This window comes from Hyaena hyaena, unplaced genomic scaffold (genome assembly GCF_003009895.1).
Source record: "Hyaena hyaena isolate Hyena2069 unplaced genomic scaffold, ASM300989v1 scaffold_525, whole genome shotgun sequence".
NCBI classification, from domain to species: Eukaryota; Metazoa; Chordata; class Mammalia; order Carnivora; family Hyaenidae; genus Hyaena; species Hyaena hyaena.
Window position 1 is genome coordinate 283,092 of NW_024081157.1, and position 20,327 is coordinate 303,418.

Here is a 20,327-nt window from a genome sequence, read left to right on the forward strand (position 1 = left end):
GAAGAGCCAAGGGTAATGTGACAGGAAGGGGCATGACATCTAACAGCCACACCCCTGAGTGAGGCACTCTGTCCTCACCTCCTGCCCTTTCTTTGGCGGCCATATGGAGTGCCCTTGGAACGCACACAGTCACATCCGGGAGTCTGCATGAGAAGACAATGAGACGATGTAATGACAGAGAAGCCATATAACAGGTGTAGGTGGATCATTTAATCAGAGTGATTATGGGAAAGAGCTTTAGCCAACATTCTACTTTGGAATGAACTTTGAGTCTATATAGGGCTAAATTTTGACTTCTAAAGATGCAGGTCAAATGTCTTTTTTGCTGTCTGCCCACTGGCCCCTTTGGGAAGGTTGCTGCTCCCATAGTCCTACCTGCCCCTATTGTTGTGTTCGTCACACTTTACGGTAATCTTGAACTTACGATGCAGGCTTCTCTCCAACTGTACTATGGACTCCTGTGAACTGCTCAAAGGCACGTCTTGGTCATTTTCCTGCAGACCACGCTCAGCCTTGTATGTTCTACCCTATTTCTTCACATCTGACCTTGAGAGTTGTACCACAGTGACACTTAAATGTTCCTGAGTGAAAGAAAATAAAATATATTTGAGCTGGATATAAAGTTTACACCCAATAAAGAATTTTAAAGGAATTCTTTTTATGGAGACTCCTTTTAAAAAAAAAAAAAAAAAAAAGAGTTTACTTGGGGAGAGATGTGTAGAGAGAAGGAGAGAGAGAATACCAAATAGGCTCCACACTGTCAGTGCAGAGCCCAACGTAGGGCTCAATCTCATGAACCATGAGATCATGACCTGAGCTGAAACCAAGAGTCAGATGCTTACCTGACTGAGCCACTGAGGCACCCCTGGAGACCTCTTTAAAATAGAGAAATAGGGGCGCCTGGGTGGCTCAGTCAGTCAAACATCCAACTTCGGCTCAGGTCATGATCTCATGGTTCGTGGGTTTGAGCCCCGTGTCGAGCTCTGTGCTGACAACTAGCTCAGAGCCTGGAGCTTGCTTCAGATTCTGTGTCTCCCTCTCTCTATGACCCTCCCCTGCTCATGCTCACTCTCTCTCTCTCTCTCTCTCCCCCCCTTTCTCTCTCTCTCCCCCTCTCTCATAAATAAATAAAACACTAAAAAAAATTTTTTTAATAAAATAAATAGGGGCGTTGGTGTGGCTTAATCGGTTAAGTATCTGACTTTGGCTTAGATCATGATCTTACGGTTCATGAGTTTGAGCCCTGCGTCAGGCAACATTGGGCTCTGTGCTGACAGCTCAGAGCCTGGAGCCTGCTTTGGATTCTGTGTCTCCTTCTCTCTCTGCCCCTCCTCTACTCACACTCTGTCTCTCTTTGTCAAAAAAGAATAAATGTTAAAAAAATTTTAAGAAAAATTTAAAAATAAAGTAGAAAAATAAAAGGACAAAAACAACTACCTGATACATATTGCTTCAAATCTGAGGAAGCAGCACTGTAAACATAGGCCTGATGTATTCTCAGTATAGAATTTACCAGCCTGCTCATTTCTCAAACAGTAATGACACGTGATCTTTACATGCCCTGAAGTATTCTCTCCTAGTACATATGATCTTAAATATGAATATATTCTTGTAAGTCTTACTGTCCATTAACTCGTCTGACACAATTAGAAATAGGTATCTACTGGGGCGCCTGGGTGGCTTAGTCGGTTAAGCGTCCGACTTTCGCTTAGGTCACGATCTCGCGGATCGTGAGTTCAAGCCCCGCGTCGGGCTATGTGCTGACTGCCAGCTCAGAGCCTGGAGCCTGTTTCAGAGTCTGCGTCTCCCTCTCTCTCTGACCCTCCCCTGCTCACGCTGTCTCTCTCTCTCTCCTAGAAATAAATAAAAATATTAAAAAAAAAAAAAGAAATAGGTATCTACTTGTGGTATATGTATACAATGGCGTATTACTCAGCAATCAAAAAGAATGAAATCTTGTCATTTGCAACTATGTGAATGGAACCAGAGGGTATTATGCTAAGCAAAATTAGTCAGAGAAAGACAAATATATGACTTCACTCATATGAGGACGTTAAGATACAAAACATGAACATAAGAGAAGGGAAGCAAAAATAATATAAAAAAAGGGAAGGGGACAAAAACATAAGAGACAAATATAGAGAACAAACAGAGGGTTACTGGAGAGGTTGTAAGAGAGGGATGGGCTAAATGGGTGAAGGGCATTAAGGAATCTACTCCTGAAATCATTGTTGCACTATATGCTACCTAAATTTTAAAATAAATTATTAAAAATGAAAAATAAGAAAAAAATAGGTATCTACAGAAAAGAATTAGCCAAGTAAATAAGAAAGCGTGTGATGTATATATAGCAAACCCTCTATAGACTTCAAAAGTAATATTATAAAATCTTAGCAACACTACAAAAATATTACTAAAATCATGTATGTTAGTAAAATGCTACTTAAAATGGGAATTTCCATGTTGCTAGTACAGAAAGAAATGGTAACTATTTGGTGACTGCTCGGTCCTTCAGACTGCCTCTTTCCTCTTCATGTTAATCCAAGGTTATTACTTTACCTCGGAGATGTGTTCCAGCTATCCCTGAGAACTTTAAACATTTTACTAAGCACAGTTGTAAAGGGTTTTTGTTCATGAAGTTGGCCTATAAAACCCTACTGAGCATTATTTCACAGAGAAAACATATTGTGAATAAGATAGGAATGGACCTAGAAATATGAAAATATGAAACAGAAATGGACCTAGAAACTTTTATAGCATTTTGTCCACTGGGGACAGGCTGTTTCCCCACTATGTTTAAGTAACAGAAACAAGGCCCAGGATCGAGGATACTTTGCCTTTCCTGCTCTCTCAATCACTTCTACGTTTCTGGCGTATCCACCAATCCTCCTGTCCTCCAAAAACAAAAGACCAAAACCTCCCTAGCAGTACCTTATTATATAGTTGCAGTGATACTAACCCAGGATCATCTGTTATACTTCTCTAAGCCACCTCCTCACTTCCATCCACAGCTGGGAAAACCACACACTCTAGCCCAAGCCTGCATGCCCTAGGGCTTTCGCCAAGCAATGCATCTTTCCCAAAATTGGGCAAAACTGTGAGACTATTTCTTTTCATTTTTTATTTTATTTTTAGTTTATTTTGAGAGAGAGAGTGAGAAGGGGAGGGGCGGAGAGAGAGAATCCCAAGTAGGCTTCACACTACCAGCATGGCTCCTGACATGGTGCTTGAACTCATGCACCTGCACGATCATGATCTGAATCAAGATCAAGAGTTGCACCCTTAACCATCTGAGCCACCCAGAAACCCTAGAACTATTAGATTATTTCAAAACCTAGACACTCGGGGTGCCTCGGTGGCTCAGTTGGTTGAGCATCCCACTCTTAATTTTGGCTCAGGCTCAGGTCATGATCTCATGGTGGTGAGATTGAGCCCACGTTGGGCTCCATGTTCAGAGAGCTTAAGATTCTCTCCCTCTCCCTCTGCACCTCCTCAGCACATGTGCACACGTTTGCACTGTCTCTTTCTCAAAAAAAACCCCAAAACAACAAACCTACATATTCATATAACCATGCCCAATTCATTTATTATTTTAATAATCAGCTTATGTGATCACTCTATATGAGATGAAAACCTTGAGTTTTGTTTCAAAAGTCTATTTCATCCATTTTTTTTAATTTAAAAAATTTTTTAAGGTTCCTTTTTTTGTTTTTTTGTTTTTGTTGTTGTTCTTTTTTTCTTAAATATTAAGTTGGTTTCCATATAACACCCAGTGCTCATCCCAACAAGTGCCTTCCCCCATGCCCATCACCCCCCTTCCCCTCACCCCCACTCCCATCAGGCCTTCAGTTTGTTCTCAGCATTCAAGAGTCTCTCATGGTTTTCCTCCCTTCTTCTCCCCAACTATTTTTCCCCGTCTCCCACATGGTCCTACATTAACTTCCTCCTAATCCACCTATACGTGCAAACATATGGTATGTGTCCTTCTCTGCCTGACTTATTTCGCTCAGCATAACACCCTCAAGGTCCGTCCATGTTGCTACACATGGCCAGGTTTCATTCTTTCTCATTGCCATGTAGTATTTCATCCAATTCTAAAAAAATATTTCCACATCTTCTCAAAAGAAGTTTCTCTCTCTACTCCCAGAGACCATACCTGGCTGCGGGGAATGGCAGTACTGAAAGTCACAGATTGAGTAGTCTTGACTAGAGTCAATGGGAGATTCTAAAGCCAAAGGAACAGGCAAAACTTTAAACCGGCAGAAGTGCCAAGATACAAAATATGGAATCTGAGAGGCTGTCAAATCCAAGTAAGCCAAAAGCAGGTAATGAAATCTGTCAGGGCCAAAAGCATGGTGCGAGAGAGAGGAAAGCAAGCACTGAGGAGGCAGTAGACACGATGAGAGTTGAGGGAAGTTGCTGCATGATTTCCTAGAGCATTTAACCATTGAGGGTTTGCAGTTTGCTTCTGTGGACCAGCCAGGGCACGATAGGGTCATCGATAGTCCAGCCATTTAAAGAACCAATGGCAATCAGAGCATCTCTGAAGTGGGAAATATTTCTCATCACCACTGTGTTGGCCCGCACCCACCCTAACTACTGGTTATTGAAAATGAAATGGCATCAAGGGTCGTTGGTCACTTTTCACCACATATCCATGGCTCTTGATCTCAGGTTGGCAGACGTTGCAAAAATAACAAATGAGGAAGCAGGGTCCTGCTGATTCGAGTATAACCAGAGCCAGGAACAGAAGAACGAGGAAGGAGTGCCAGAGTAATAATGCAGTAGTGGCTTTTATGACCCGTAAGAATTCCCCGTAGCAAGGTGCCTCTTGGCAAAGGCAGATTGACCTACATGTCTGGGAGGGCCTGTGCTACCACCCACTGGTTAGTCTCCTCTGCTGTGTGGCTGTGGCCAACATTTAAATTTCTCATTAGCTTGCCAGAGGACACCTTCCAGGCCTGCTGGAGCAGCCTATGATTTATCTTCCACTATTAATTGGCTGTTGGGACAGGATGGGAGTGCTTGATGGGTGGGAAATACTGAGGCTAAGTTGCTATGAAACTGCTCTACGCGAAAGGGTCTAGTGAATGGTCAAGGGAAAGTTCTTCAGACGTTGGTGAGATAAGCTGACAGTGCCATCTGCAAGTCCCAGCTGCAGTCTTCTCCTGACATCCAGGTGATGCATTCCAGCTGGTTACTGACCTTGAAATGATGGGTGGAGAACAAGCTGGCCAATATGACCAAGATACGCACTAGGGAAGAGTTTTTCTCCAAAAATTTAATATTAATAGAGAGCAGCGTCTTAGTCAGTTCAGGTTGCTCTATAACAACAACCTTGCAAACAACAGAAATTTCTCCTTTGAGGCTGGGGGGGGTCCAAGATGAAGATGTCAGTAGATCTGGCATCTGGTAAAGGAGAAAATTCTTGGTTCACAGACAGCTGTCTTCCTGCTGTGTCCTCACGTGACATAAAAGGGGAGCTCTCTGTGGCCTTTTTTATAAGGGCACTAATCCCATTCATGAGGGGTCCACCGCCATGACCTAATCACCTGCCAAAGGCCCCACCTGCTAACACCATCGCATTGGAGGCCAGGATTTCAACATAGGAATTCTGGGGTGACACACACATCGAGTCTACTGTAGGCAGTAAGCTGACAGGTGGGGAGAAGATGATCCAGTCTGGAGCTGGAGTCCACCATGACTAAAACAATATGGCTGTGAGAATGGGACAAGTCTATGACAAATTCTGTGACGGTGCTATTCCAGGGCATTTGATGATTGGCAATGACTCTTCAGTCTGTCTAGACCTGCATTTAGTGTGCAAACGTGTGACTTAGTGGCTGATGAACTACAGATTGTCAGAAAGAGGTCATCTTTAAGGAGGCTTTGCAGGCTCCCCTTAAAAACTTCAAGGGCCCCCGTGGCTCACCAGCAGTAGCAGGAAGGGGCTGGAGGCCTGCAGTTTCGACTCCCCGGAATTTGGGAGGCCCACCAGGCCATTCTGCCTATGCCTCTGCATTCCCTTTCTTTGAGGGCCCTTTATGGATGGCTGAGTAAGTATAATTTCCCTTGTCAGATTGTTCCTGGAGGCAGCAGTGTTCTCTGGCAGAGTCTACTGGGTCTAGGAGGTTCTGGCATCCTCTAGAATTTGGTGTGTCAATGCATTTGCTCCGTGGTTGAGCTGAGCAACAAGTAGAGGATATGGAAATCACATCCTTTAAAAAGGGGGTCATTGGGGCACCTGGGTCCCTCAGCCAGTAAAGCGTCTGACTTAGGCTCTGGTCATGATCTCACGGTGCGTGGATTTGACCCCCACATCGGGCTCTGCGCTGACAGCTCGGAGCCTGGAGCCTGCTTTGGATTCTGTGTCTCCCTCTCTCTATCCCTCCCCAGCTTGTACTGTCTCTCTTTCTCTTTCTCTCTCTCTCAAGAATGAACATTTAAAAGAAAGAAATTTTTTTTAACAAGAGGAGTCATCAGTTGCACTTCCAGCCTCTTCCGACGCGGAGAGGCAGCAGAGCACGGTAACCGAGAGCCTGGGCTCTGCTGCAAGGCCTCCCAGGCTTGGCCACTCACTCCATCACTCACTAGATGTTTACCCTGAAACATGCCACTTGTCCTGACAGGAATGAGGATAAAAGTATGACCCACATCACAGAGTTGTTATGATTAAATGAGATAATGAATGAAGTGCTTGGCACTTCACAATGAAGTACTTGGCACAGTGCTGATGCCAAGTAAATCCTCAACAAATGGCTATTGCTGTTTTTCTGCTTTTACCCCAGTAGCTCTAAGTGGCAGTGACCAAGCTGTACACAAACCGAAGCCTGGCCCCCTACACAGGTTGCCCCTGATGGCCAGTAGCTCCTGCCCCCAGGGTGGTGGTTCTTGGACAGAACCAGCTTAAGAACTTAACGCAAGGGGTCTCTTGTGTCAGAATCCCACCTCAGGATTTCAAGCATTTGTTTTAAAGGTGTGCAGAGGCACTGAGATTGGGGGGTGGGGAGAACACAGAGGAGTGTGATGAGGCCCATCCAGCTTCCTCTCCTGGAGGGTCAGGCCAGCTCTCTGGAGGTGACGTCAGCACGCCTTTGTCTGGACGTCTGAGCAGAGTGGCCGGCCTCCGCTGGCGCCAGCAGAGCCTCCCCGGCAGCCCGGCCGCCAGACACGTGCAGCAAGGGCTGCCCCTAACCTTTCCCGGGGGGCCCAGCTCAGAGTCGCTCTGAGAAGGTGGGGCACCCACCCCACGTCCCTTATGCCTCAGGGTCGCTCTGAGAAGGCAGGGCAAGGTCTTGAGGACTATCGTAAACTTCCCACAAGTCAGCTCTTTGGAAAAGCGGAGCTGCCTGGGCTGCTGGGCAGCACCAGTATAGACGCCTTTCCTGTAGCGCACTTTTTTTTTTTTAACCCACCTCACATCCCTCAATGCCTTCCTACCACCAGCTCACTTTCTTCTGGGCGTTGCCTTTCCCCATACTGTGATCCGTTTTGGTGGAAGAGTAGAGCAAGGTGTCCTTCCTTCCCTTTCAGGCGGCTAGAGATCCCAGACGCCCTCTCGCTCCCACTGGTCCACCCATGAGGGCGTTTGTGCCCACAGGGTAGCCTTTCTCTCTCCCAGGACACTAGAACTTCAGCACAATCATTTATAGATGGAAGAAAAGATGGAAGTTTTTTTGGTGGTAGCAACTGGGGCACACGGTGAAGCAATTCTTGCTCCTGAAATCTACAACCGTCTGGTACCATCTGTTCCTGGCCTGGCTCTTTATGACTTCCCATCAACCCCCTGAGCTCCCCAACACACTTTCAATAAATTAGCCTTTTATGTTTGTTTGCAGGAGTGGGTTTCTGTGGCTCACAAGGAGACCACCCAACTAGGTCCGTGGAGCTAAACATCTCATGCTACGTGTGGCAGCAGCCGTGACTCTGGCCTTTAGAGATGGGCCTTCCGCCCGATGGAGCCGCTGTGCTCTGAGGGGCAAGGCTCTCGTGTTCAGGGATGGGGGCTGCTGATTTGTCTAGAAATGACTGCTCTTACTGCAAAGTGGGAAATTAATTAAACAGTATTCTGAAATCCCACCCAGAAGCCTCCAAATTTGCTAGAATCATCTAAGAATCTCTGGGAAAGCATAAGGGTAGGGCTGGCTCTGCGCCAGCAAATGAACTGTAAGTGGGAACTGAGAGCATCAGCTTTGGCTTTCAGCTGAGCTATAAGCACAGCCATCTCTCCGGAGTCCTGTTTTCTTCCCTCAGACTTAGAGGCATCCGGCAGGCTTCGGCAGAGCCTAAGCAGACCCTATTCCTGAAACTCATCCTACATACACTTTGATGGTGGCCAGACGCAGGCCCGACCAGCGACCGGGCTGACAAAGGCTGGCACTCTGAGTCACAGGGTTCCTGAGGCTTAAGGAACAGGCAAAGGTCTAAAATTCCAGGAGATGAATCCAAAGGAACACCCGACATGCAGAGGCAAAGCAGGGGCAGAAATCTCAGCACAGGTGTTCGGAGCCAGAGGTCAGAGCAAGTGCAAGTGTACCAGGAGCAGTGAGGAGGGAGGGAGTCCTTGCTGAGTGACTGCCCAGAATGTCCATTTGTCACTTGCAGCTTATTTTTGCAAGTTAGTCCATCTCTAGTGCCTAGGTGGATACAGAGTCCTGAACAGAGCAGATACATGAGGCGACTGAAGCGAAAGATGGAAATTCTGGGTGAATCTTCTGCAACATTCTTAAATTTCAGTAATGGCCTTCCGTCCTCCCCTTGTGAAGGAAACCACCTGGGCAATGGCCTGGTGTTCCATCACCAGTGTCAAACATCCGGACACAGGACCAGTAAGCTGGGGCCTCTGACACTGAACAGTTCTGTGACCCTGGGGAGTCGCATAACCCTTTGGGGCCTCAATTTCATCTTCTGAGACATGGGGATAACAGTATCTCCCCAACCTACTCTGTAGGCTTATTGTGAAAATCAAATAAATCATAAGAATGCCTCAAATTGTGAGAAACCTGAAAATGCTGCAGAAGCCCAAAAGCCTTATCAGGCTCCCCTCTTTTAACTTGAAAAAATAATGCTTTTTACTTGCCACTCTTCTTTGCAGAGTTCAGAGTCTTCAAAAAGCATTATTTTCTTGACAGTCACTGATACTTTTCACGGACCTGTGTTAGGAAATCAATCGAAGAGGCTAGCAAACTTTGGCACAAGTTAGTTTTAATCTGGGAAATAAGCTAACCCATTTACTCCCTAAGCCATGGCTATGACTTTAAAAAACAAAAAACTATTCATGGCTTCTCTAGTAGCTGCAGCACAGGGAGCCCCCCCACCTCCCCGGATGGAGCAGCATGAAGTGTCAGCTCAGTAGCACATAGGCAGCGGTGGGGGGAGCCATGCGGAAGCCCAGCACCCTAAGGATGCTACTTGGGTTTGGTCTTACTATTGGGTTTAGTCCGGGTTCTGGATTTAGGGTTGCGCTGCACATCTGAAAAGACAAAAACAATTAGTGTAGTGTAGTAACGACATCTAATATTTAACTAAGGACTTTTAACTTTACAAAGCGTTTAAAAACTTCCATTTTGCCTGAGTGACTCCCAAGCTACAATCAGGCAATGTGCCCAAATTTGACCCTAAGTTGGTTACTGGGATTCAGAACTCGTTTTCCCAAAGTTAAAGTGTAGTCAGCTAGTTACCTGAGTTCTGGGTACTGGAAAAGAGGTCAGGGAGAGTGGAGAAACAGGAAAAACATTTCCTCCCTCCTTCCTATACTTATTCCAAGATTGGCAGGAAAAAAATCCAACTGGAGCTAGTATCCAGAATCCTCCCACATCCGTTCCTTCACCTCTGCCTCCCGGTCCCTCGCCCCGGCCTCCAGCCCTGCCCTCAGGACGGAGCAGGGGGCCTCCTGCCCTCAGGGCGGCTCTCCCTGACCGCTAGGTGACACCAGGCTGCTCCCTTGGAATCCTGCTGACTGGCTGCCGCCACCTCATCCCACATTTGGTCATCTTGTTCAAGCCCTCATCTTGCTCTTGGTGTATCTCCCTGCTCCCCGCTCCCAGCTCCTAAGTGAGGCTGGCCTCCCGGAGATCAGAGTCTAAGCCACCATTCATCTTTGTAAACTTCCCTCTCGATTCCTGTCTTCATTCACAGCTCAGAGCACAATGATTTGCTAGTTATGGTAAATACTGACATAAAACAAAAATAAACATGTCTCCTACTCCGTCCAGATCTTCCCTATACCTAGCACGCATGACCCTCCTTCCTTTACCAAACGTAAGCAGCTATCCCCTCACTGCACATCTCTGGGGGGATGGGGGGCATGATCTCATGCTCTATCTAACACACAAATATGACACTGTTTAAGCCATATGAGTCTTACAATGCTCTCATTGCATTTCAAAAAAATTTTTTTAATGTTTTTATTTATTTTTGCGAGAGAGAGAGACAGAGCATGAGTGGGGGAGGGGCATAGAGAGAGGGAGACACAGAATCCAAAGCAGGCTCCAGGCTCTGAGCTGTCAGCCCAGAGTCTGACGTGGAGCTCAAACTCATGAACAGTGAGACCATGACCTGAGCCAAAGTTGGACACTCAACCAACTGAGCCACCCTGGCGCCCCCTCATTGCATTTTTCAAAGGAGCTGCCTGCTAACCCTAAGGAATGTCCAATTTATGGATTTCCTGGGGAAGTTTTTGGGTCTCCTGCATGGCATGTGGACTTCCTGGCTTAAGAGCCAACTCCCCTAAGCTTTGCAACGCTTCTCATGCTCTGCTTTTGAGCCCCCCCGACAATGACTCTGACGGGGTATCTGGAAGGAGGGGCAGGGTGGCTATGTTTGTGTAGGTAATTGTTTATAGGTTGGGGACACACTGTGTATAGTTATCTTCTACTTAAAATTAATGCTTTTTTTTTTTATCCTGGATTTAACCTCATCCCCAAGATCTTTATGGAAATCGAGAAAAACAAAGTCACTCATTCCACAGTGAGCTAACTTCTCCAGGTTAACACGAAGGCCTTTGGCATGGTTTGCCTATTTATTTTTCTGAAATCTGGAAAAAGTCTAGTTTGCAAAGTCTCAGGATAAAATTACACACTGTAAAATGAAAAATTTTTAATCCAGAAAACTATCTCACATGTAGTCAAATGTAAAGCTAAAGGATTGTCACACTTGGAATAATTGGCGTTTTACTCGTTGGGAGTTAACGGAAAGAGAGAAAATGAGCTCAGTCTGGTGACAGTACAAGTACACCATACCCAGGCGGGAGACTGGAGGGCATGGGCTAACCTACTGCTTTTGCTGAGGGCGTAGGTGAAGGTAGGGGTGACCATGAAAAACAGAAAGTAGCCATCTTTCCCGTGCCATCCCTTATACTAGGAGCTGTCCTGGGATCAGACCACAAAGATGAAAACAAAAATTAAAAAATAGCCTCCCTTGGGGATACAGAGACCTGCTCGAGAGCAGGTGATGCACTAATTAGAGATAAGAAAATAAAGAGTAGGGGTGTCTCAGTGGCTCAGTTGGTTAAGTGTCCAACTTCAGCTCAGGTCATGATCTCACAGTCCGTGGGTTCAAGCCCCATGTTGGGCTCTGTGCTGACAGCTCAGAGCCTGGAGCCTGCTTCAGATTCTGTGTCTCCCTCTCTCTCTGCCCCTCCCCTGCTTGCTTTCTGTCTCTGTCTCTCAAAAAAATAAAAACATTTTTAAAAATTAAAAAAAATAAAAAAAGAGTAAATTCCTTTTCCCATAGAATAAAGGTGATTGTTTTCATCACAGAAAATCCAACAAGTATCAAAAACTAAACTCAAAATTCTGTGTAAACCTCCAGCAACTAGAGACAATGTCTATCAATATTTGGATACAATTTCCTTCTGGTCTTTTTAAAAAAAAAGAGTTAAAAAATGCTTTAAATAAGAGTTAAATAATGCTTTAAAAAAGTGTGTCATATCCTGTTTCCTTACATTTGATATTTAAATATAAAAATTCCCCATGTTATTATAAACCATTTTAATAGTGGTATAATATTCAAGTATATTTATATAGCACTATTTATTTACCCTTTCCTCCATGATTGGAGGTAGGTTGCTTCTATTATATACAATGATACATTGAACATCTTTGTATATTAATCTTTTTTTCTGTATTTAGGATTACTTCCTTGGACTACATTCTCAAGGGTAAAATTACTCAGCCAAAGGCCAAAGTATACGCATGTTTTTAAGGCATATCAATACATACTTGCAAATTATTTTCTCAAAGAGCTCTATGTCTATCCACTCACGAGTATTATCTGTAAAACGAACTACTTTGCCCCTTCTGACCAGCATTATGTTCTTTTGTTTTCAAAAATCTTTGTCAGTTTTAGAAGTAAAAATTGTATCTCATGTTAGTTTAGTAGTTGACAATTGTTATTCATTTGGTTTTCTTTTTTGTTTTCTTTCTTACTCGGAGTTGTCCAAATAAGATAGTAACATAGTTAAACTGTATGTACATTCCTGTGAAAAGTAGGAGCCAGTAAACCAGCACTAAATATATTAATATTTTATTATTATATATTATATATAATATATATATAATATATAATAATTTTATAATATATATTTTTATTATTTAATATTTAATATTTATTATTATTTAATATTATATATTATAAATATATTAATATTCTTCTAAGATATCTGTGACCCAAACAAGTTTTGTTTCATAAATACAAGCTTAAAGTAAAATGAGAAAGCAAGCCTCACCTTTCTTTAGAGACTTTGAGGACTGGTCTACTGGCTTGATTTCTTCTTCTTCCTCTTCTTCTTCTTCTTCTTCTTTTCTTCCCCCTCCTCCTCCTCCTCCTCCTCCTCCACCTCCTCCTCCTCTTCCTCCTCCTTGCTCTCTTTCATTTTCTTCTTTTCCTCTTTCAGTCTCCTTCTCTCGAGACCACATCAAACTCTCTACTTCTCTCTCCAGTTCTTTATTTCTTATAAGGGTATAATGAAATTTCTCATTTACCGCCTCAAACTTCTCCTCTGCTTGTCTGGCTCTGCTTTCAACCTCTCTGATGTGGACAAAGTACAGAGAAACACAACAAAATGGAAAGGTTTGAAAAAGTATTTTTCATGTATAGGAACGCATAATGTAGAAGAGGCAGTAGAATCAGATATGTGTATCTGTAAGGTACAAAGAAGCCCAGAACTGGGGTCCCAGAACTCTGGATGGTGATGTCAGGGTGGCAGTCATGCTGTGATTTAAGAATGTAACATATTTATAATTTCTTAGTGAATCTGACTTTGGGTATTTGGGTTTCTCCATCAATACCCAGGGAACCCCTTTTTCCAGTAGCTAGTTTTGGCTTCTCTTCATTGATGTGAAATCAACATACTAAATCAATAGTGTCTCTTCTTTTCCAGGACCTCTAATACCAGATCTTACAATCAGGAAAAACAATTTGAAATGCGCTTCTTACTTCCTAGAGCGCATGTTATATGTCTACATGGCTCTGCTCTTCTCTTGGCATTCACGACCATCTTAACTGTATTGCCCTTCCTACTCATGGGGTTGTGTAGCATTCTTTCTTGCACAGAGTAGTTTCTCCCAGTTCTGTCTCTAGCTCATCGCTGAGAAACATACTGGACAGACACTCCTAACACCCTATTCCGCCCCCACACACCCACACACACTTTCACTTCCTCCATCTCCACTATGGAAGAGGATGGATGTTCCTGGGAAAGCAGGCTCATTCGTTGGCACTAGCAGACTTGGAGATACCTAACCTACTAGTGAGGATAAAGGGAGCAGAAGAAACAAAGGTAAGCCAAGAAGTGTGGATTTCTCAGCTACACCTCCTGGCCGGTGATCTTTGTTGTTACCATGGTGGAGTCTCATACTTACGTTAGCTTCTCCTGTGTGTGTTCAATTATAGCCATTGCTTCAAGATACTTTGGGGCCAATGTACCTTGACTAGCTGATTCTCTCTGACAAAGGAAATAAGCAGTGTGAATGAACTGAGAGTCCTAACAGTTAATATTCTACTTCTTCAGGATGTTTTGGACCAAGCCTTCCAGAATATTTTTTTCTAGTATCCATACTTACATAGTAAATGATAAAGCACAATCTTAACACCAAAAAAGAATAGGGACTACCTGTGGCTACACAGCATACTAGCTTCCAAAGTAGTCATGCTATAGGTGGATATACATTTGATTAGAATTGTAAAGAAGCAGGGAAAAACAATATCAATAAAAAAAAAAAACAAGGAAAGAAGAAAAAGTTTAAAAACAAAGAGAAGGCTAAACATGTTTCTGTAAGAAGTCAAGTTAACTGTCAACACAGGAAATTAACTGTGTTTTTCTTAATAATGTACTTCACTAAGCACATAACATTGCAATATCAAATCAGATCTTTCCTTAGGGAAACTCCATAAGGTCCTTAGGGAACTTCCTCCATAAATATCAAGGCAGTGAAAATAAGAAAAGAAAAAAACAAACCCCACCTCTTTAATTTATCTTGACTCTACAAATATTCTAGGAAACAAAATAAGAGAAAGGTATTCAGAAAACAAAAATGATAAGCATATTTAAACATAAATCTCATGACACTTTCCCAGAAGTGTACATTTTAAAAACTGAAGGATAGTTGATGCACGATGTTACATTACTTTCAGGTGTACAGCATGCTGGTGGGACAAATCTGTACACGACGCTGTGCTCACCACAAGCATAGCTACCATCTGTCACCATACAGCTGGATTACATGTCATTGGCTATATTCTGTGTGCTGTACCTTTCATCCCTGTGACTTATTCATTCCATAACTGGGAAGCCTGTATCTCCCACCCACTTTGCCCCTTTTTGCCCATAAACTGTGTTAAAGTTTCATTTATCCTTCTTTCCCAACCTGAGGCGCGTGAAAGGGAAGTCCCACATTATAGATGGAAAGGGAGCTTGAAGACGGTAGGGAGCCATCATCCACACAGAGGATCTAGGGGGTTAAAGCAAAAACCTCATCTGGGCCTCTTTGTTCTCACCCACACAGCCAATTGCACTATGCTAGCTTTTCCTAAAAGAAAACCAGTGGATGGGGCACCTGAGTGGCTCAGTCGGTTGAGTGTGTGGTTTCGGCTCAGGTCATGGTCTCATGGTTCGTGAGTTCGAGCCCCAAGGCAGGCTCTATGCTGACAGCTCAGAGCCTGGAGCCTGCTTCAGATTCTGTGTCTCCCCCTCTCTCTGCCCCTCCCCTGCTCATGCTCTGTCTCTCTCAAAAAATAAAATAAAACATTAAAAAAAAAAAAAAGAAAGAAAACCAGAGGAAAGAAACTATGTGAAACATTTTCACTGTTACTCTAGCCCTTTTACTCTCTTCTTATTGTCCCAGTCACCTATTCTTTTTTTTCTGTTTTGCTCCCTTTTCTTGGGTAGTTTGTTTGGAAAGTAAATGCTATCATTGTCCAGCTTGGACTAGCAGCATGTGACTTGGCTGTGCCCATACAGCACATGCCACTAACTTATTCATTCTATGAGGCCAAAAGAAAGATCTTCAAAGCAGAGGCTTCTAGAACTGGAATTCCACACAGTTTACAGCTGTATGAAACAACTTTCTAGGTAGAAACCAAAGTAAACCAGTACTCTGTGTACACCTGAGCCTTCATTCAGACTCTCCACATACATTCAACAAATACACAGTGGACCCTTGAACTACACAGGCTTCAACTGTGCGTGTCCACTCTTACATGGATTTCTGTCACAGTCTAGTACTATACATGTCTTCTCTCTTCCTTATGATTTTCTTAATAATGTTTTCTTTCCTCTAGCTGACTTCATTGTGAGAATACAGTACGTAAGTCATGTCATATATGAAATACGTGTTGACTGTGTTATCTGTAAGGCTTCCAGTCAACAGTAGGCTATTATGAGTTAAGTGTTTGGAGAGTCAGAAGTTACATATGGATTTTTAACTGTGCAGGGAGTCAGTGTCCTTAACCCCTTAGCTGTTCAAGAGTCTACTGTATATTTAGTTACAGCGTTCAAGGAAAATGTCCCTCTGCCTTGACACTGGCAAGCACAGATAATGTTCTGTGGTCCATTTCAAAGCCTTCCATAGGAAATTCCCACGGCATCCTCTCTGCATGCCTGGCGGCCTCCCTCCACCACCCATATACTGATACAGACACCTCAAGGCTAATCACAGCCACTGCGTTAGGCCCTCTCCTAGTTTTCCTAGGCTTCCTCTGGCTTCTGTGGTCTGTTACCCCGTAAAATAGAGACAAACATGGGCCCCATGGCTCTCAGAAGTGATTGGATCGCACCTTCCTTATTTGTGCCAATCTGCTGGAGCTTTGCACTTAGCCTCTGACTCCAATTCCGTCTTTGGCCTTTTTGACTTGGTCTCCCTCAGGTTTGACTCTACTAATGGGCTTTGGGTTGGACAATATCTCTAGTTTGACACTATCTCAGGGAGGATCTGGCTCCAGGCCTACTTCTTTGGGATCCAACTCCCAGCACTGGCACATTGCCCTATCAGGCTTGGACGTATTTTCTAGAACCACCAATCCAAGGGCCCTTCCCTGTTGCTGCTATAAAATAGGTAAATCAGTCACTGCTCTGGCATACATGGTACTGTGAGAGGGAAACAGACTTCTAAGGGCCACCTTCAGGCCAATGGCGAAGTAAGGGCAGAACATCTAATCTTATGCTAAAAATTCTGCTGGTCTCCCCAAATCTGGCTCCTGCTCACCCTTCCGCAGGCGTTCACAGGTGACCCAGCAAAACCTCTCATTGTCCTCGTAAACTTCTAACCCTTTATGCACACCCAGAATCTGTGGTGTGAAGGCGAGCCTGAAAGAGACTGCTTCTGGGATCTTGCTTGTTGGGGAGCTGAGCTGTAGCCAGCCCTGCGCGTGTGGTCAAGCAGCACGGTTTGGGGGGGGGGTTGCCTCGGGGAGAACTTGCCGGATTTAGTCATCCCGTCTCTCCACCAGCCAGTTGGGATGTTACAGAATTCCGGCTGCTGGTAGTACAGGAACAAGGCTGGGATGACTGTGACTCAGAGAGGCACACAAGGGGTGCGGGGCGCCGAGTAACCAGAACTGACCGACCTGGGCTGCCTCTGAAAGCAAAGTGGCCTCCTCCCGGGAAGGACGGCGGCAAAGCCAGCGCTGCCTGCAGGGATCACTTGTCTCACCAGCGACTCAGGCACAGTGACAGACTAGGTGTGCCTGGTTCGGGCAGCGCTGGCCACATTATGTACACAGGGCCTGCTCGGAGTACAATCCTGGGAATTCCCGCAAAGCCCTAACTCCTGGCTGAGGAGCGTTTTGAACAACAGAGGGTCCAGCCTGTTCCAGTAGACACTAGGGCATCAGCGAACGGTATGAATGAGGCCCTGGTTAGCAGGCCAAGCTACTAGCCTCCCCAGGCTGGTGGTGACTTATCACCACTCCTGTTGAGATATCACTCATATCTCAACCCTCAGATAATCCCATACCTGAGCCATGTGCAGGAGGGCATACTAAGAGTAACTGGAATTCTCCATGCTTAGGTCACTAGCTTCCCAAGGGTCTGGAGCTATTTGTCACTAGAAAGCTGGGGCTCCTCGATCTCTTGGAGCTCTCCAGTTCTACAACTCAGCACCCAGGGATGTGACAGGATATACCTGTGCACCCCAGCTTTCTGCTCCCCGATCCCATCTTTTTCTCTTGCCTTCCCCAGTGCTAATCAAATGTACTGCCTCCTGGGAGTCCTGTTTTTAGACCAGCAAGAGAGAGTGCAGCTGCCTGATAGGTCTGGCGCCTTGAACCTGCATCCCTACAAATGGTTATTTATGTTCTTAGGTTCAGAGACTGTCTGAAAAAAAAATAAATGAATAAGCAAGCAAACAAAAGCAAAAGAAAAACTTACAATAGAAGTTTTGGAACCCTAAAGCGCCCTGAGGGAGCGCTGGTACTTTTGTGACTGACAGGTGCAAGGAGCCCAGACCCCGCCTGCTCACCTGGCCTGCAGCGCAGTCCAAGATGGTCCTTCCCCCAGCTCCACCTCCTGCCCCGGATGCCTGACCTCACACGCCAGTTGAAGGAATCTTCATTCTCTGGGTAGCCCCATACCCAAATATCAACCTTGTCTGTGCTGACCAAGCACGATGAGTCTCTTCTGTGTGAGCCCCTGGCGACCCCTTTCTGCCTGTGAGTGTTCCAGCCACCACCGCATAGGATGAATGAATTCGTCTTTACCTCCAGGAATTTGCAAGTAATTATACAGCCGCCTGACATTTTGCTCCATTCCCCAGACCTTATAGTCCATGAGCACGCAAATGGTTCGATCTTCGGTGGTCTACAGAAGCAGCATCAGCAACCTTCCGGAGCCTAGAGGTAGACTTTCGGGGCCACATGGTCCCAGGTGAGCCAGTCACACGGCGCCACGCCGTGCCAGATGGAAAGGTGGGATCCTGGGGCCGGGCCCCTACCACCAAAGACAAGCTCTGCGCCCGCGGTTTTGCCCCAGGCTACACAGGCTGTTTTCCTGCCTGGTTTGGGGATCCGGGAGACTTGACCCTGACTCCTAGCCTGGACGGCACAGCAGGGGAGACAATCTGAGGCAGGAAGGCCCTGCGTGGGATTGGTGAGGTTAGGAGATGACACAGCGGTACCCTTTACGTCCCTTTTCAGTATGGGTCTTATGACACACGACTCCTGACTGACTCTCCATGTGATTTCTCCCAGTTCTTCTTACAAGATTTGGAACCTACTTCCCACAGCCTCCCTGGACATACACCCCTGCAATCGGCCACACCTCTGCCTTAGTCATCCAGCTGCTTGGCCAGGCCCTACCCTCACCGCAGCCCCACTGCACACACCTTCACCTGCTCGGATGGACCTCTGACAGCGAAACAGTTCGTAACTGTTGGGCTGAGAAACGGATTCGATCTATGGATTTCTGGCAACCCCCTACCCCCACCCCAGGAAGGCACATGGTACAGACATACACACAAAATACTACATACCATTTTGGGGGATTAATGGGATGAAGGCATGACATCCTGTACACAGAGACATGCCAGTCTAGAACTGACTTATGTCTACCACGGTCCTAGAACTTTCTGTGGAGGAATCTTAAAACTATTTTCCTGGGGTGCCTGGGAGGCTAAGTCAGTTAAGAGTCTGACTTCGGCTCAGGTCATGATTTCACAGTTTGTGAGCTGGAGGCCCACATTGGGTTCTGTGCTGACAGCTCAGAGCCTGGAGCCTGCTTTGGATTCTGCATCTCCCTCTCTCTCTGCCCCTCCCCTGCTCACGCTCTGTCTCTCTCTCTCAAAAATGAATAAACATCAAAAAAAATTTTTTTAATCTATTTTTCTGAGTTTCTAAAAGTTTCCAGTCTCCCATTAATTCTTGTGGTTGAAGGTATATGGTTAATCACAGTTCTGAATAGAATCTGCTGAATGAATATGCTGAAAATATAAGTCAAATTTTGACCAAGATATTGTTAACTTAAGGAAGGCAATGAAATGCTCATTTTGAAATGAAGTTTAGGGGCACCTGGGTGGCTCAGTCGGTTGAGTGTCCTACTTCAGCTCAGGTCATGATGTCACGGCTCATGAGTTTGAGCCCCACGTCAGGCTCTCCGCTGTCAGCACAGAGCCTGCTTCAGATTTTCTGTCCCCCTCTCTCTCTGCCCCTTCCTCATTTGTGCTTTATCTCTCAAAAATAGTTAAATCTTAAAAAAATCTTCAAACTGAGGTTTAAAGAAGAGAATGAGAAGTTTTTATAAAGTTAAGGTAAAAACCAAGAGTTTTCCAGGGATGATTCTGGGAGGACAAAAACACCTGAAAAACAGATTATGTAGGAGCTCCTGATCCTCTTGGAGATAAAAGTTATATCAGATCCGTATCCTTTTTACATAATGTTAAATTTCTTAGCTTTTTCCTCTAGTTTTGAACCTCTGATTTGGGTTTCAGATACATACCCAGGAAGAGAATACATCTGTTTCATATAGAGGTTTGGTATGAACATTTTCATCTTCTTCAATTCTTCGAATGAGTTTTTCTTCTTCTGTGGATGTTGAAGGCTTCTAGGGCACAGAAACACGAAGGACCCGTTAGTGAGCTGGTGTGGGACACAGTGACAGGGCAAGATGCCTGGAGGAATGTCTGAATTTTAATTTTCGATTTGCTTTAGTCACTCAACAAGCATTTTTTAAGTTATAGCAAAGGGGGCGCCTGGGTGGCTTAGTCGGTTAAGCGCCCAACTTTCGCTTAGGTCGTGATCTCGCGGTTCGTGGGTTCGAGCCCCGCGTCGGGCTCTGTGCTGACTGCCAGCTCAGAGCCTGGAGCCTATTTCAGAGTCTGTGTCTCCCTCTCTCTCTG

General features: G+C 45.0%; 1 protein-coding gene across 1 annotated transcript in view; it reads right to left on the reverse strand.

The window, feature by feature from the left end:
* Nucleotides 1-9,260: 9,260 nt before the first annotated feature.
* Nucleotides 9,261-20,327, reverse strand: part of AXDND1 (axonemal dynein light chain domain containing 1) — a 94,082-nt gene continuing 83,015 nt past the window's right edge. Inside the window, exons 22-26 of the mRNA XM_039255408.1 lie at nucleotides 19,928-20,029; nucleotides 13,863-13,945; nucleotides 12,865-13,029; nucleotides 12,728-12,804; nucleotides 9,261-9,472 (exon numbers count right to left, since the gene is read on the reverse strand). Of these exons, the coding sequence (XP_039111339.1) occupies nucleotides 9,408-9,472; nucleotides 12,728-12,804; nucleotides 12,865-13,029; nucleotides 13,863-13,945; nucleotides 19,928-20,029 (492 nt within the window). The 3' untranslated portion in view covers nucleotides 9,261-9,407. The remainder of the gene's footprint in view (nucleotides 9,473-12,727; nucleotides 12,805-12,864; nucleotides 13,030-13,862; nucleotides 13,946-19,927; nucleotides 20,030-20,327) is intronic.